Source organism: Paroedura picta, chromosome 10 (genome assembly GCF_049243985.1).
Source record: "Paroedura picta isolate Pp20150507F chromosome 10, Ppicta_v3.0, whole genome shotgun sequence".
NCBI lineage: Eukaryota > Metazoa > Chordata > Lepidosauria > Squamata > Gekkonidae > Paroedura > Paroedura picta.
In genome coordinates this window covers 78,855,059-78,869,774 of record NC_135378.1, presented here as the reverse complement: position 1 = coordinate 78,869,774, position 14,716 = coordinate 78,855,059, and the positions used below count along the sequence as shown (strand labels likewise).

At 45.8% G+C, this 14,716-nt stretch overlaps 1 protein-coding gene across 4 annotated transcripts in view; it reads left to right on the top strand.

The window, feature by feature from the left end:
* Positions 1 to 14,716, top strand: part of LOC143819395 (glycerol-3-phosphate acyltransferase 3-like) — a 57,563-nt gene that overhangs the window by 17,212 nt on the left and 25,635 nt on the right. For 2 of the 4 annotated variants that reach the window (XR_013224948.1, XM_077301009.1), the window contains exon 2: positions 13,597 to 13,666. Coding sequence is in view for 1 of the 4 variants with exons in the window: in XM_077301009.1 (XP_077157124.1) it covers positions 13,597 to 13,666 (70 nt within the window). In the remaining 3 variants the exon portion in view is untranslated. Of the gene's footprint in view, positions 1 to 218; positions 333 to 3,436; positions 3,517 to 13,596; positions 13,667 to 14,716 lie in introns of those variants that run through there. The other 2 variants (XR_013224950.1, XR_013224951.1) reach the window with 2 other exon arrangements.

The window sequence follows — 14,716 nt, the reverse complement described above, 5'->3', positions numbered from 1 at the left end:
ATTATGACAGGGGAGTAAAGAATGCCCAATAAAACAGGAGCTGTTGAGAACCGGTGTGGCATAATGGTTGTTATACTGTCAGAATAGGATCTGGGGCAGCCAGGTTTGAACCTCCACCGTCACATCATAAGGCTGTCAGTTGTGGGGATGTGGTGGGATGGGGAGAATGATATGACAAGCTGCTTTTGGTCCCATTTAGAAGAAAGACAAGAGCCTCTTGTGGCGCAGATTGGTAAGCAGCAGAAATGCCGCCTGAAGCTGTCTGTCCATGAGGTTGGGAGTTCGATCCTGGCAGCCGGCTCAAGGTTGACTCAGCCTTCCATCCTTCTGAGGTCAGTAAAATGAGTACCCAACTTGCTGGGGGGTAAAACGGTAATGACTGGGGAAGGCACTGGCAAGGCCACCCCGTATTGAGTCTGCCATGAAAACGCTGGAGGGCGTCACCCCAAGGGTCAGGCATGACCCGGTGCTTACACAGGGGATACCTTTACCTAGGAGAAAGGCAAGATATTTTTAATGCATTTTTTTGCTGTCAAGTTGCAGATTTATGGCAGCCCCATAAGATTTTCAAGACCAGAGGATAAATATACTATAGATAAAATTAGCTATTTCATGGAAGCAGTGAGAGTCAAACCCTGAAGCAGATACTTAGTACTATTTACGAATGGCAGTTTGTTACTGAGAGTGTTAGCCTAAGGGATTAGAGCAGTGGTTCTCAACCTTCCTAATGCTGCAACCCTTTAATCCAGTTCCTCATGTTGTGGTGGCCCCCAACCATACAATTATGCAAGTGTTCTTTCACAGAAACTAAACCGAAACTAACCAATGGCGTGAAGATCCATGGTTCAGGATGGTATCTAAATTGTTTTTTCCCCCGGGGTTTCTCACTTCAGTTCTGCCTCTGGTCCTACCATGCTGATCTCGCTCTTTTCCGCTGCTCCAGACAGACGAACGCTCTCTCTCGATCTACCCAACAAGCTGTTGTGTGGATGGCACTCCCTGGCTAAGCTGCTTGCCCTGCCACGATGCCTGTGAAAGGGTCATTCAACTCCCACAGGGGTCCTGCCCCCCAGGTTGAGAACCACAAGATTAGAGGGATACAGACCACTATAAAGAAAACTAGATTTGTCATTAAGGTGTCATATACCAGCACCTTTCCCGTAGTCCAAGTTAATTTTTTTTTTCTAATACATTCTGGAGCAAATCATCCTGTTTAATTTTGTTGCTACAGACTGTTTATCTGGAATAATCAGTGAAGCAAGCCTGCCAGGAAGTGGTTTCTTGGCATGTACAGTTTGTCTGTGTTTATCCCACATCTCTGTGTTACCTATTATAATTACCGCAGTTCTTGCTGCACCAGATAAACTGTTGCGTTGTCCGGCGACAACAAGCACCCAGCTTCTTTTAGTTTAATGGCTTATTATTAGTCAACTCAGATACCTTGGCTTGACCGAAAAAGAAAATAGATAAAATACCCAATGAAAAGTTGTTCCTTGTTCACTCAAAGCAATTAATGACTCTGTACTGTCTGGTAGTAGGTGACCAGGGACAGCCTCAACTTCAAATGGTGAGATATCGGATGTAATGGAAAGAGATTTCTCCTTATAATAGAGAAGAAGCACAGAGTCAAATATCAGTAGCGACATCCCTGAAATTCTTTATATGATCTGTTATGCATAGCAGTGGCCATGCTGGGCCACTACCGTTTGCTTGCTGCTGGGTAGCATGCCTCCATCACAGCTAGAGAACACACGGGCAAAGGAATTCCCCGGTGCACGTGGATTGCCCCAACATTGTGCGTATGCACACACACCGCTAGGGCTTGGACGGCCCGGCAAGGCCACCGTCGGTTGCGGGAGGAGCCGGGCCTTCCAGTTTGGTGTAGTGGTTAGGAGTGCGGACTTCTAATCTGGCATGCCAGGTTCGATTCTGCGCTCCCCCACATGCAACCAGCTGGGTGACTTTGGGCTCGCCATGGCACTGATAAAACTGTTCTGACCGAGCAGTGATAACAGGGCTTTTTCAGTCTCACCCACCTCACAGGGTGTCTGTTGTGGGGAGAGGAATGGGAAGGTGACTGTAAGCCGCTTTGAGCATTCTTCCGGTAGGGATAAGCGGCATATAAGAACCAACTCTTCTACTATGCATGGGGCCAGCCCGGCAGGGCCATGGATGGTGGCTGTGGCATCATGGGAAATGCAGGAGAATCTGTGTTCATTACCATGGGCTGTCTAAGACCCTGCTCCGGGCTGGGGGCGGGATGGCAGCATAATGCACTCTCGGCTGTTAGCCCCGCTGCCCTGCCACCCCCCCCCCCCGCCCCACTTATCCAGCCCGTGCATAATAGGTTTATGCGATCCTTCTTGCAGGCTTGACACTTAGCATTCCTAAATCTACATTTGCTTCATTTGTGTTTCCTTCCAGCATAAAGATGTAGATATATTGTATGGCTTGCATAATTCAGTTGATGGAGTTAAGGCCTTCGTATTTACTCCTTATCTGATTCCTGGTTTTGTCAGAATATGTGGACGACAGCGCGATGCTTGTGGTGAATGTCTCTGATGTTACATGAGGCCGCTTCAGCGGCTCATGCTCATTGCTGAGTAGCTGAAAAAGTGAGATTCCACTCCAAGGGGAGGAGCCACTGGATTGCCTCATTCTCCACAGAGGGGCCAATCACGTTGCAAGCCATCCAGAAGATATCCAGATCTGCAATACTCAGCAAAGTGGCAAAGCTGTGCAACGTTGTATTTTCAGTGGCTTGATCACGGTTAAAAAACTGAAGCCTTTGCAAGATAACTGATGATCGTAGGCAAAAGTGTGTCTTCAGCAGAGCTATCATTTTCTCCTAGGTTTTAGTGGTTTGTGCCACAGATGCAACAGCCTTTGTTCTGCCCCTTCCATTTTATGAACTTCCAGAAAGGAAGGTAATCATTTTGGATAACAATCTCAAGAAGCTGGTTGACAAACATTGTGTTCTTTTATTTAGCCCTTTTAGGGTTGTCAACCTCAAAGTACTCCTGGTATTACAACTGGTTTTCAGATGATAGAGATCTGCACTCCTTGAGGATAGACTCTAGAGCAGAGATTCCCAACCTGTGGTCCTCCAGATGTTCAAGGACTACAATTCCCATGAGCCCCTGCCAGCAGGGGCTCATGGGAATTGTAGTCCTTGAACATCTGGAGGGCCACAGGTTGAGGATCCCTGCTCTAGAGCAGAGATTCCCAGCCAGGGCTCTGTGAGAGCTCCCCAGGGGTTCCCTGGTCTTATAGCCTGCCTTAATTGACTTGGCCACAAGCTGTTTTCAGCATTGCCATGAAAGTAGAGGAAATGGATGCTTCCATTTACTTTGGGGGTGACATTCTCACATAGTTACTGTGCCTGGAAACTTGGACTCCTGTCTCAAACTGCCTGCTTTCTCTTCCCCACTCCCAGTCATCCTCAGGTGTGGCTTGGAGGCATGGCCAGATGACATCACTTTCAGCCTGGTTCTGGGGCTCCTTGGAGCATGAAAGGTATCTCAGGAGCTTCTCCATCATCCATAGGTTGAAAAAATCTGTTCTAGAGCTTCACATCCCTTTTGAGATCCCTGTTCTCCTCAAGCTGTGCCCCAAATCTTCAGGACTAGCAAATCTACAGTTCTGCAATTACCCAGCAGTAATATGGACCATGGGGTCATGATGGGTCGGACATGACTTCACACCTAACAACAACAAAACTCCAGAACATAGAGACAGAGTTCAATGAGATCTGAACACAATGGAAAAATGGGCAAATGAGAACAAGATGCAATTTAATAAAGATAAGTGTAAAGTTCTGCATCTGGGTCAGAAAAATGAAAAGCATGCCTACTGGATGGGGGATACACTTCTAGGTAACACTGTGTGTGAATGAGACCTTGGGGTACTTGTGTGTTTGTAAACTACACATGAGCAGGCAGTGTGATGCAGCGGTAAAAAAGACGAATGCCATTTTGGGCTGTATCAACAGGGGCACCACATCAAAATCACAAGATGTCATAGTCCCATTGTATACGGCACTGGTCAGACCAGACCTGGAGTACTGTGTGCAGTTCTGGACGCCTCATTTCAAGAAGAACGTAGATAAAATTGAAAGGGTACAGAGGAGAGTGGCGAGGATGATCTGGGACCAAGGGACCAAGCCCTATGAAGATAGGTTGAGGGACTTAGGAATGTTCAGCCTGGAGAAAAGGAGGTTGAGAGGGGACACGATAGCCCTCTTTGAAAGGTTGTCACTTGGAGGAGGGCAGGATGCAATTTCCGTTGGCTGTAGAGGAAAGGATGCGCAGTAATGGGTTTAAACTACAAGTACAATGATATAGGCTAGAGATCAGGAAAAAAATTCACAGTCAGAGTAGTTCAGCAATGGAATATGCTGCCTAAGGAAGTGGTGAGCTCCCCCTCACTGGCAGTCTTCAAGCAAAGGTTGGATACACACTTTTCTTGGATGCTTTAGGATGCTTAGGGCTGATCCTGCGTTGAGCAGGGGGTTGGACTAGATGGCCTGTATGGCCCCTTCCAACTCTATGGTTCTATGATTCTATATGGAAAGAGTTGGTCTGGTGTCAAATTTTCCCCACAGGCTCTGTGGGTTTTAGCTGCAAGTAAATCTCATTCTCATTGCCAAGTGTGGCTTGGTAGGGTAGCCTCAAGGAGAAAAAAGTAATCACCTTGGTTTCATCTTTCATCTTCCTTTTGATACCTTGTTCTCTGTGCTCACCAGCTTACTGCCTTTGATGTGTCATTTTTTTGCTGACCATACATGTCAGGGATTATCCAGTATGGTGCTGAAGTTTTTTGTTTTTTTGTTTTAATTACTTTCCAACCTAATCTAATGAAGCAAATTTTGACTCTGGAAGAGTCCAGTCCATTGCTCCCAAAAAAGCAGACTTGTGGAGTTAAAATCTCTATTGAAAGAATAACAAAAATCCGTTAGTCCTTATCAATCCCATTCACTGGCAGTCTTCCAGCAAAGGTTGGATACACACTTTTCTTGGATGCTTTAGGATGTTTAGGGCTGATCCGGCATTGAGCAGGGGGTTGGACTAGATGGCCTGCATGGCCCCTTCCAACTCTATGATTCTATGATTCATTCAAGCACGAAAAACCATTCAGATGTTTTCCCTCCTGGAGTGCTAGAATTCTGTGCCTGCATGATTGCGCCCGCTGTCACGCCGCTGCCGGCACCACTATCCCCCCCCTGTGGCGCAGCACTACTTGCGCCTGGAGGGAACGGCCGCCAAAGCGGCCGAATCGCACAACCCTATTCCCACCCCTGAGTGTTTCCTTCTGTAACTGGCTTGCCTGTCTGTCCAGCAGCCAGCCAATCACCTTCCGTCCCCCACCCCTGACCACCCCTTCCTCTTTCTACTTCCCTCCGAGGCTCGGAGGCTGCAGATCCCTGCTGCGTGAGAGCTGCCCCTGCTAGTGAGTTCCCTAACAGCTGCCTGCAGCCTTTCTAGGTCCTGTGGGGGAGGGGGAGGCTGTCCGCAGATTTCTTCCATCACCCCCCCCCCCAAAAAAAATCTAGTACCTGTTGTATTCCTGAATTAAATGGGCTTTGTCCTGTTCCTAGTAGTTATATAAATGTCCTTCAAAGAATAACTAGACCATTTATTTCTGTAATGTGACTAGGGTTCTATGACAGGGGGATCAGTGGGATGTAAGATATGAAAGGCTGAGCATTGTTTTCAAGAGAACAGTCAGGGTAAGGAGAGCCTTGCTGGATCAGACCAATAGTCCATCTAATCCAGCTTCTTGTCTCCCACAATGGCCAACCAGGTCCTCTGGAGCAGGGGTAGTCAACCTGTAGTCCTCCAGATGTCCATGGACTACAATTCCCATGAGCCCCTACCAGCAAATGCTGGCAGGGGCTCATGGGAATTGTAGTTCATGGACATCTGGAGGACCACAGGTTGACTACCCCTGCTCTGGAGGGCCAGCAACAGGGCACAAAGGCCTTCCTCTGATTTTGCCTCCTGGCTCTGGGATTCAGAGGCTTATTGTTTCTGAATGTGGAGGTTCCCCTCAGTGACCATGGCTAGTAGCCATTGATAGGCTTGTCCTCCATGAATCTATCCAATCCCCTTTGTGATGGTGGATGTTTCCTTGAAGAAAAAGATAACCTGTGATATCTTCTTTGTAGAAGTGCTTGAGTAGGTTTAATTACAGGGTAGGCTGAATGTCCCTTTAATAACAGACTCCTGCAGGCTCATGTAATACTCATAATAGGGCATCTCACTTAAAATGCACAGCAATGCAACCAGTTGGGAGTTGCATCCTTTTCTTTCAATTGCTGTGCTTCATTCTTGGAGTCACCAAGCCAGCAGTCATGGGTTCAAAGCCAAAGAGGAGTGAATAAGAGTCTGGCTGTTCAAAGCTTCCAGGCAGCTGCTGCAGGTCTGAAGTTAAATGTCTATCACAGAGAGAGGCTGGAAGAACAACTGCTGTGAACGTATGTGTGATGGAGTTTACAATAGGAAACTTCTTCGCACTCTTCCTCTTTGTGCTACTGGCATTGGTCATATTGCCTTCAGTGCTTGGAATATCCCTGGGGATTGCAGAATTGTATTTGAAGATTGTGACAAAAATGATACAGGTAAGGAGAAGGGGAGTTTTTGCTGCCTTAGGAAATCTCTACTGACTCCCTGTTGCTCTTTGCAACATCTAAGATTCTAATCTTCACATTTAAGGCTCTTTCCCTCCTGTTTTATCTTTTTTCTTCCTCTCACTTTCCTTTCTGTGTCCTTTCTGTGCCTTCTCAGTATTAACTGCATTGTCCTTTAAAAAAGAAAAAGCCAAGGAAATAAAATTTCCTTTCCTTTATTTTTCTCAGAAATATTTGTTCAGAAAAATCTTTCGATGCTAAGACCACATACGATTGGATCCAGACACCGTTTTTGTTCAGCTTCACCCCTTATGACTCCTCACATGGCTTTTGTACTAGCAGGTCCCATGATCCCCTGCATAGCCTTTTTGGTGGTCATTGGGGATCCCACTTTCCTTTTTCATCAGCAGAAAAGCGGGCTCGATCCAACTCATTGCCCTCTTGTGCTAAGGCCCTTTGTGATGTTGTATTCCAAATCAGCTGGAATGTTTATGAACATTCTGTGTCATTCTAGACCAGGGGTAGTCAAACTGCGGCCCTCCAGATGTCCATGGACTACAATTCCCAGGAGCCCCTGCCAGCGAATGCTGGCAGGTGGCTCCTGGGAATTGTAGTCCATGGACATCTGGAGGGCCGCAGTTTGACTACCCTTGTTCTAGACCATTGGGTCAGTATTGCAATGCTGCTAGTTACCTACACATTCAAATCTAATCTATATTCCTAGCCTGTAAAGTTGTCAGCATTAGTACTTTGTTAGCAGATATATATTTTAATTAAGCATTTCATTTATACCTTTGTGACTATGGAAAGTACCCTTTGCTATTCAAACTGTACAAGAGGAACTGAACATACGATGGACACATATTGTGATATTTCATAGAAGGCTTTAAAAACATTTCTCATCAGCATAATGCTCAGCCTGTTCGTTCATTCTTGCACACACCCCTCTTGCCCTGCCTGTTTTTCTTATGGGGAGTGGAGGTAATTTCTGAAAATGCAAAGTCTGTTATTCTTTCCATTCCATATTAGTGTAGTCTTGAACATACAGGACAGAAGAGGAGTAGCTCTTACCATATCAGGACCAAATTCATGCGATGTGGAAGATCCATGAATTAGTCAGCCGTTCTCAACATTTTTTTTTTTTTTACCATGGCCCTTTTAGGAGCCCTTCTCAGGTTCCAGGACCCCCTGTCAAACCAGGATACAAGCCAACATGAACAGATAGAAAATAATTTATTAGTGAACCCCAAGAAAATGTGAACATTTTGACATACTGGAAAAACTTTTTAAAAGACTGTATGAAATTAAAGTTTAAACATCTATCAGAGCCAGTTTGGTGTAGTGGTTAGGAGTGCGGACTTCTAATCTGGCATGCCGGGTTCGATTCTGCACTCCCTCACATGCAGCCAGCTGGGTGACCTTGGGCTTGCCACGGCACTGATAAAACTGTTCTGACCGAGCAGTGATATCAAGGCTCTCTCAGCCTCACCCACCCCACAGGGTGTCTGTTGTGGGGAGAGGAATGGGAAGGCGACTGTAAGCCACTTTGAGCCTCCTTCGGGTAGGGAAAAGCGGCATATACAAACTCTTCTTCTTCTAATGCAATCCTTGAGCTTGGTGCTTTTCACCAATTTTCATGATATTAGGCTCCAAGTTAGACAATGACAGTCAGACGTCACCACGTATTGTGATATCAATTCTGTTCCTTGCTTTTGTTAAGGAAGCTACATCACTGAATCTTCAATTCATCAGTTGTGTTGAGGGAAAGGCAATTTAAACATCCTTGGGCTTTTCCCACAGTGTTGGAAATTTATTTGATAGATCGCTTTTGATCTTAGGCTAAAAAAGGCCTAAGCTAAGGCCGAACTAACTATACTCAGCGGACCTTGCCTTATATATACTTGAGACATATTTCTAGAACATTTGACCAAGAGAAGCATGTATGTTCATTTTTTTAACTGAATGTATTAATTCAGGTATACATGAAAGGATTACATCATTACTTTCTCTTTCCCTTGATGAAGGTCGAACTTCCTAGGAATTAATGATGTCATATGTGACAAATAGGATATTTCATCAGTTCAATTACCAGGGCTCCCCATAAACCCTTTGGGCTCCCCTGCTTGCAGTTTTCAGTCTGTGCCCCCCTTCAAACATGCCAGGGCGCTGCAGGAGGCCATATGCCCCCCCCCCCCCCGAGAATAGGTGAATTAGAAAACCTGATGTATTTATTTTCACCCAGAAGCAGTTATGAATGGGCCTGAAATGGATTCTAGAAATGATGCTAGTGAACTGGGAATTCAACCCTTTCCGCAGCATCATTTTCCCGATTTAAATTACCCCCTTCCTGAGGTGGTGCTTGCCCTGTGGATGAAAAATCCAAAAACTTGGCATGTGTATTTTCCGCAAGGGAATAACAGCTGTTTCTGGTTGTTGTTTAGATTAGGGAAATGATGGAGGGGGGGGGGCAGAAAGGTGGGATACAAATTTTGCAAATAGTGCATAATAATAATGTACACCGTGGTCCTCAACCGTGATGAGGAAGACAGACTGACTGACCCTGCCCCACTTGAATAATTTTCAGTCATCACAATTTTGGCGCTCTTACCTCATGTATCAGGAGAGCACATTACATGTGATTCTCCCAATGCACACTTTCATTATTTTTTATCAGAATATTCTTTCTAGCTTTGGTAAACACAGTTGGTAGTACACATTTGTCTATACCAATGCTTAAAACATGCGTATTGCCTTTGCCACACAAAATCATGAATACCCTTTCTGGGAAGATTTCACATAGTTCCCATAGTTCATTGAGCATCCTAATAACATCCTGACAACTGCTTTAGGATGCTTTGGGCTGATCCTGGCCATTTTTTTTGCTGACCATACATGTCAGGGATTATCCAGTATGGTGCTGAAGTTTTTTGTTTTTTTGTTTTAATTACTTTCCAACCTAATCTAATGAAGCAAATTTTGACTCTGGAAGAGTCCAGTCCATTGCTCCCAAAAAAGCAGACTTGTGGAGTTAAAATCTCTATTGAAAGAATAACAAAAATCCGTTAGTCCTTATCAATCTCATTCACTGGCAGTCTTCAAGCAAAGGTTGGATACACACTTTTCTTGGATGCTTTAGGATGCTCTGGGCTGATCCGGCGTTGAGCAGGGGGTTGGACTAGATGGTCAGTATGGCCCCTTCCAACTCTATGATTCTATGATTCTATGAAAAGGGGTACATTCACAGTGCCACAGTGTGCTGAGGGGTGGCGTGGACCATTCGTTTTTTAGGAATGTGTACTGCGTCACGACTTTACCCCCATCCACATGGCTCCCACACAACATAGGCCCCGATGAGGCCCATGTTCCCTTGCCACTGGCCAACTGAGAGTCTTTGTGCCAGGCCCGGGACTGCTCTGGGCCGGTGCTGAGTCATGAAGAAGCGGGAATTAGCCCCACAACTGGACAAGTGCTGGGATTAATCCCTGGATTAATCCTTTCACAGCTGCTGTCCGTTATTAATGCAAATTGACCTCAAGTACTGACTTGGTATATATTTCCAACTACTTTGGAGGATCTTCTTTCCACAGGCTTTGTTCCTCCCATCCTCCAGGCTCAACTGGCTAAGATCTCTGGCATTTCAAAAAGAGCAACCCTTTCCTTCTGGTGAAACTTGTCCTTTCCTCTAGCTGCTTTGGCTTGCATGAAAACTACAGCCATGTATTGTCATTGTCATTGCTATTGTTATTGTTATTAAACTGCCATTACGGATTGGGCTCACGGCAGTTCACACAATAAGAGAATAAAAACACAACAAACCCCATAAAAACCCATAATTACAATAACTGAAGGTGGCAAAACGGCAAGCAAAAAAACTAACTAAATTCACCCTCTCGACCAGCCAGTTCAGACAAAACAAAGATCCGCAGTTCATAAAAAACTTCTCAACCTCGTTGAGCCCAAGGGTGCTTTTTGAATTTTGAGAAGAGGTAGAAGGTTGCCACTATAAAATGGCTGCCACATGGCGTATGATCAGCCACAAAATGGGGGCTGGTGCTAATGACAAGTTCTCGGTAGGTTCTACACCAAGCATCGTTCTGCGATGGAGGCAGCTGTTTTCAAATGAGTGTTCCCTGCAGACTCAAAGGTGATGCCTCCTGGGCTCTTCTGAAACAATTCCTGCTCCAGTAAGATGGAAGGAAACCAAGATTTTGCCATTTGCTTTTAGGACGGGATGCTTTGGGAAAGAAGGAAGTTGGCCCCAGGAAGCACACCCAATCTCCAAGTCAGGCCTGGGAATCTCCTAGCATTACAACTGATCTCCAGACAACAGACCCCAAGAGAAAATGGCTATTTTGAAGAGTGGACTCTCCTGCATTAAACCCCTTCCCAAAACGCTGCTTTCTCCAAGCTCCACTCCCAAATAACCCAGGAATTTCTCAGCCCAGAGTTTGCAGTTCTGTGGGAGTTGCTGGCCTAAACTTAAACACGATGATTCAGCCAAAAGGACATATCGCAAGGTTGCTATTTTTCTGCCCCAAATCTTGCAAGCCTCCAGAGTTCATTTCAAGTCCTGAATCAGCTGTCTTTTCTCAGCGGGAGAACTTTCTGCGAGTATCATCACAATTATAGCAGGTTGCTGCTAACAGGTTTAACAGATTAGGCCTTGATAAAAAATAATGAAGATGAGGTGGGTCAGGCGTGGGATTAGCACCGTTGTGAAACGTACCTTTGTAAGAAACCTGTGAGCATCACTGAAGGGGTGTTACCTGTTTTGAGTCTAATTTTAGCACAGCCAGGAAGCAGAATGTATATGTAATGGAAGGGCTGGATGGATTTATGTAAGGAAGGTAAGCACTAATGTAAGTAGGGGGAGTTATCTAAAAGCAGCCCAGTCTAATGGCTGAGGATGGTCCAGGCTAGTGTCATCTCATCAGCTCTTGGAAGCTGAGCAGGGTCAGCCCTGGTTACTGCTTGCACGGAGGACCACCAAGGGATCCCTGGTTTGCTGCGTAGAGATAGGCAATGGCAAACCCCCTTTGTTTGTCTGCCCTGACCTGCATGGCTCAGGCTAGCCTGAACGCATTTTATTATTTTTTAAAATGTCTGATTACATTTATAACCTCATGAGCCTGTCCTTTCGGGGTGGTGCACAGAATGTAGCAATAAAACCATAAAACATATCACTATCCGAAAGCTAATATAACAACAACAAGCAGAGTCATTATCCATCCAGTCCCTCCATATGGAGGGAACATAGGAGGAGAGCCTGGAGCAGTCGGTCGGTAGGTCGGGGAGGCCCATGTGCTGCTTCTGTCCTCAACCATATGCCTGGCAGAAGAGCTCCATCTTACAGGCCCTGAGGAACTGTGCCAGTTTTACCAGGGCCCTGATGTTCTTGGCTTCTTGGAAGAGTCAGCACTGCTTAGTACAGGGATGTCAAACATAAGGCCCCCCCAGGAAGTGGTGTGAGGGAGACAAGGCAGGAGGCTGCCGGGGGGGGGGGGGGGAGTCTGTGGGTGCAGGCAGTCAGGTGTGTGTATTTATTTACTTATTTATTTATTTATTTACTTATTTATTCATTAATTATATTATATACCGCCCTCCCCTGAGGCTTAGGGCGGTTTACATGAAACTGGATAAAAAACTGCACAGATAACATGATAAATTGAACAATAGAGATACAGTCATAATTGCAGAGCCCGGGTTCCATCCACGATCCCTAATCCATCGGCCAGTTTTTTCTCTTCTCTCTCTCTTACAGAATTAACGTCCAACCTCTCTCTGAACAAGCGGGGAAAGTGGGGAGAGTTATAGAATAGAATGCCATCTTTTTATTGTAATAATGGGGTATTTATGGGGCTTTATGTGATTTTACTGTGATTTTACATTTTATTGTGAACTGCCGTGAGACCTTTTGGCGAACGGCGGTACATAAATCCAACTATAAATAAAGAAATAACAGAACAGTGACATAATGGAACAAACATGGTGAGTGCGTCCATTGTTGGTGGAATTGGGGTGGTGGAGGGGGGAGTCTGGTGTGCTTTCTTGGCATCCTCAGCGGAAGAACAGAGGAACAGTGGAAAAAGAGGGGGGGGAGTTCTCAGGTGCTGAGTCTGGGCATATGAGGAGGGGGGGGTGCTAAAAATCTACCTTATTTACTTGCAAAAAGGAGAAAAACTATATTGTGTTTGGGAGATCAGGAGCAGAGACTAAGATCCAAAATCTTTTTAGGGATACACTGGGTCTCGGTTTACAGCCAGTCAGTGAATGGGTTTAAGGGCCAATCACGAGCTTCCATCAAGAGCCAATCGTGCACCTTGGCAGGAATGCATTCATAAGATCCTCCAGTTCTGATTGCTGTTGTTCAGTATGTCTGGTTCCAACAAAGCTGTTGGTTGTTGGAGCTGAGTGATTTAATAAGATGTTTGTTTTTTTTTTGTACCCTGCTTTTCGCTACCCAAAGGAGCTTACAAACACCTTTCCCTTCCTCTCCCCACAGCAGACATCCTGAGAAGTAGGTGGGGCTGAGAGATCTCTAAGAGAATTGCTCTGCAATGACTGTGACTGTCCCAAGGTCACCCAGCTGGCGGCATGTGGAGGACTGGGGAATCAAACCCGGTTTTCCAGCTTAGAGGCTGCCACGCTTAACCAACGCACTGCACTAGCTTCTTTCCATGTGCGCATCTTCCACGCTGCAAGGAAGATGACGCATCTCCTAAAAGTACTGTGTATATGCAAAGTAGCTAATTTAAATGGAAATGTGAGATCCCTCCCCCTTTTATGGTGTCCCATGGGAAAAACTCACCCTGCATACAATTAAATACATTTATTTGAGCTTTCGTGGGTTCCTCAGTAAATCACCTGAAGCACAGAAGAGCAGCCTATTTCACATTGAGGTCTGATAGGCGGAGTGTAGGAATAATGTAGAAATTTTAGTTTCCATTAATTTGTCCCTTTTGTTTCAGTGGACGTCAGAGCAGATTCAAGACGAACTAAAAAAGCAGAAGATATCAGCCAAACTCTACTCGCCAACTGGTAAGAATTTAGGGTTAGTGATGTTACTGGATTTTTTTGGCGGCTGTGGTCAGAGATGTATCCTAGAACGGAAATTCCCCACGCCTCTGAGCATTCAGACTTGACTTTTGTACCAATCAAAGCCACAGCAGCCCTGTAGGGTTGCCAACTCTGGGTGGGGAAATTCATGAAGATTAGAGGTGGAGTAGGGTTGCCAGCCTCCAGGTGGGACCTGGAGATCCCCTGGAATCTCCAGACTTCAGAGATCAGTTCCCCTGGAGAAAAGGGATGCTTGAAGGGCAAACTCTGCTAAAATTCCACCCCAGTGAGAACCCTGCTCTCCTCAAGCTCCATCTCCAAATCTCCAGGAACTACCTATCCCAAATCTGGCAATCCTACCACCCCATACCCTGCTAGTGACCAGGGGGACCTCACAAGTGTAGGGCAGAGCAATCAAAAAAGGAAGCTGGTGTGGCCATGCAGTCATACGCTATCGAAGCTGACTTTGACCACACTAAAAATATTTCAGTCTGTCATTTAACCTGGACCAAAAAAATGCATCTTCTTCATTTTAATAGCAAACCAACAAAGTGATTAAAAGATCTGGCCACCGGATATAAGCCAGTTCTGCAAGTCTTCCTCAGCTTATGCATCAGTTACACCTGACCACACAAATTTAACTGAGTACGCAGAAGATTATGTGCTCAGTGAAGCGACAGTGAGAAAAAAAAATGGCATGCTTGAGTGGGATGCTTGACCTAGAGAGCCAATGGCTGTTGGCAGCAGATTGAGCCAGAGGCCTTTGGGGTTGGCAGGGTTACTTGCGTGGTGCCTGGCCTGTGGCGTCGATACCAGCTATCTCTGTTACCCATGCCAATTATCTCTCTGGCATCAACTTGGCTCCAGGGCTGTTGTAATAACATGTAAGATCCCAACATGCCTCTGGAGGAAACAGGCTAGGGATGAAAATAATGTGGCCAAAGCTTCCCAGAAGCAAATGCAAGCGGGCCATGTCTCATTCCCCCCCACACACACACACCTGCCGGGGTTGGGTCGCAGGTAGGGCTGCCA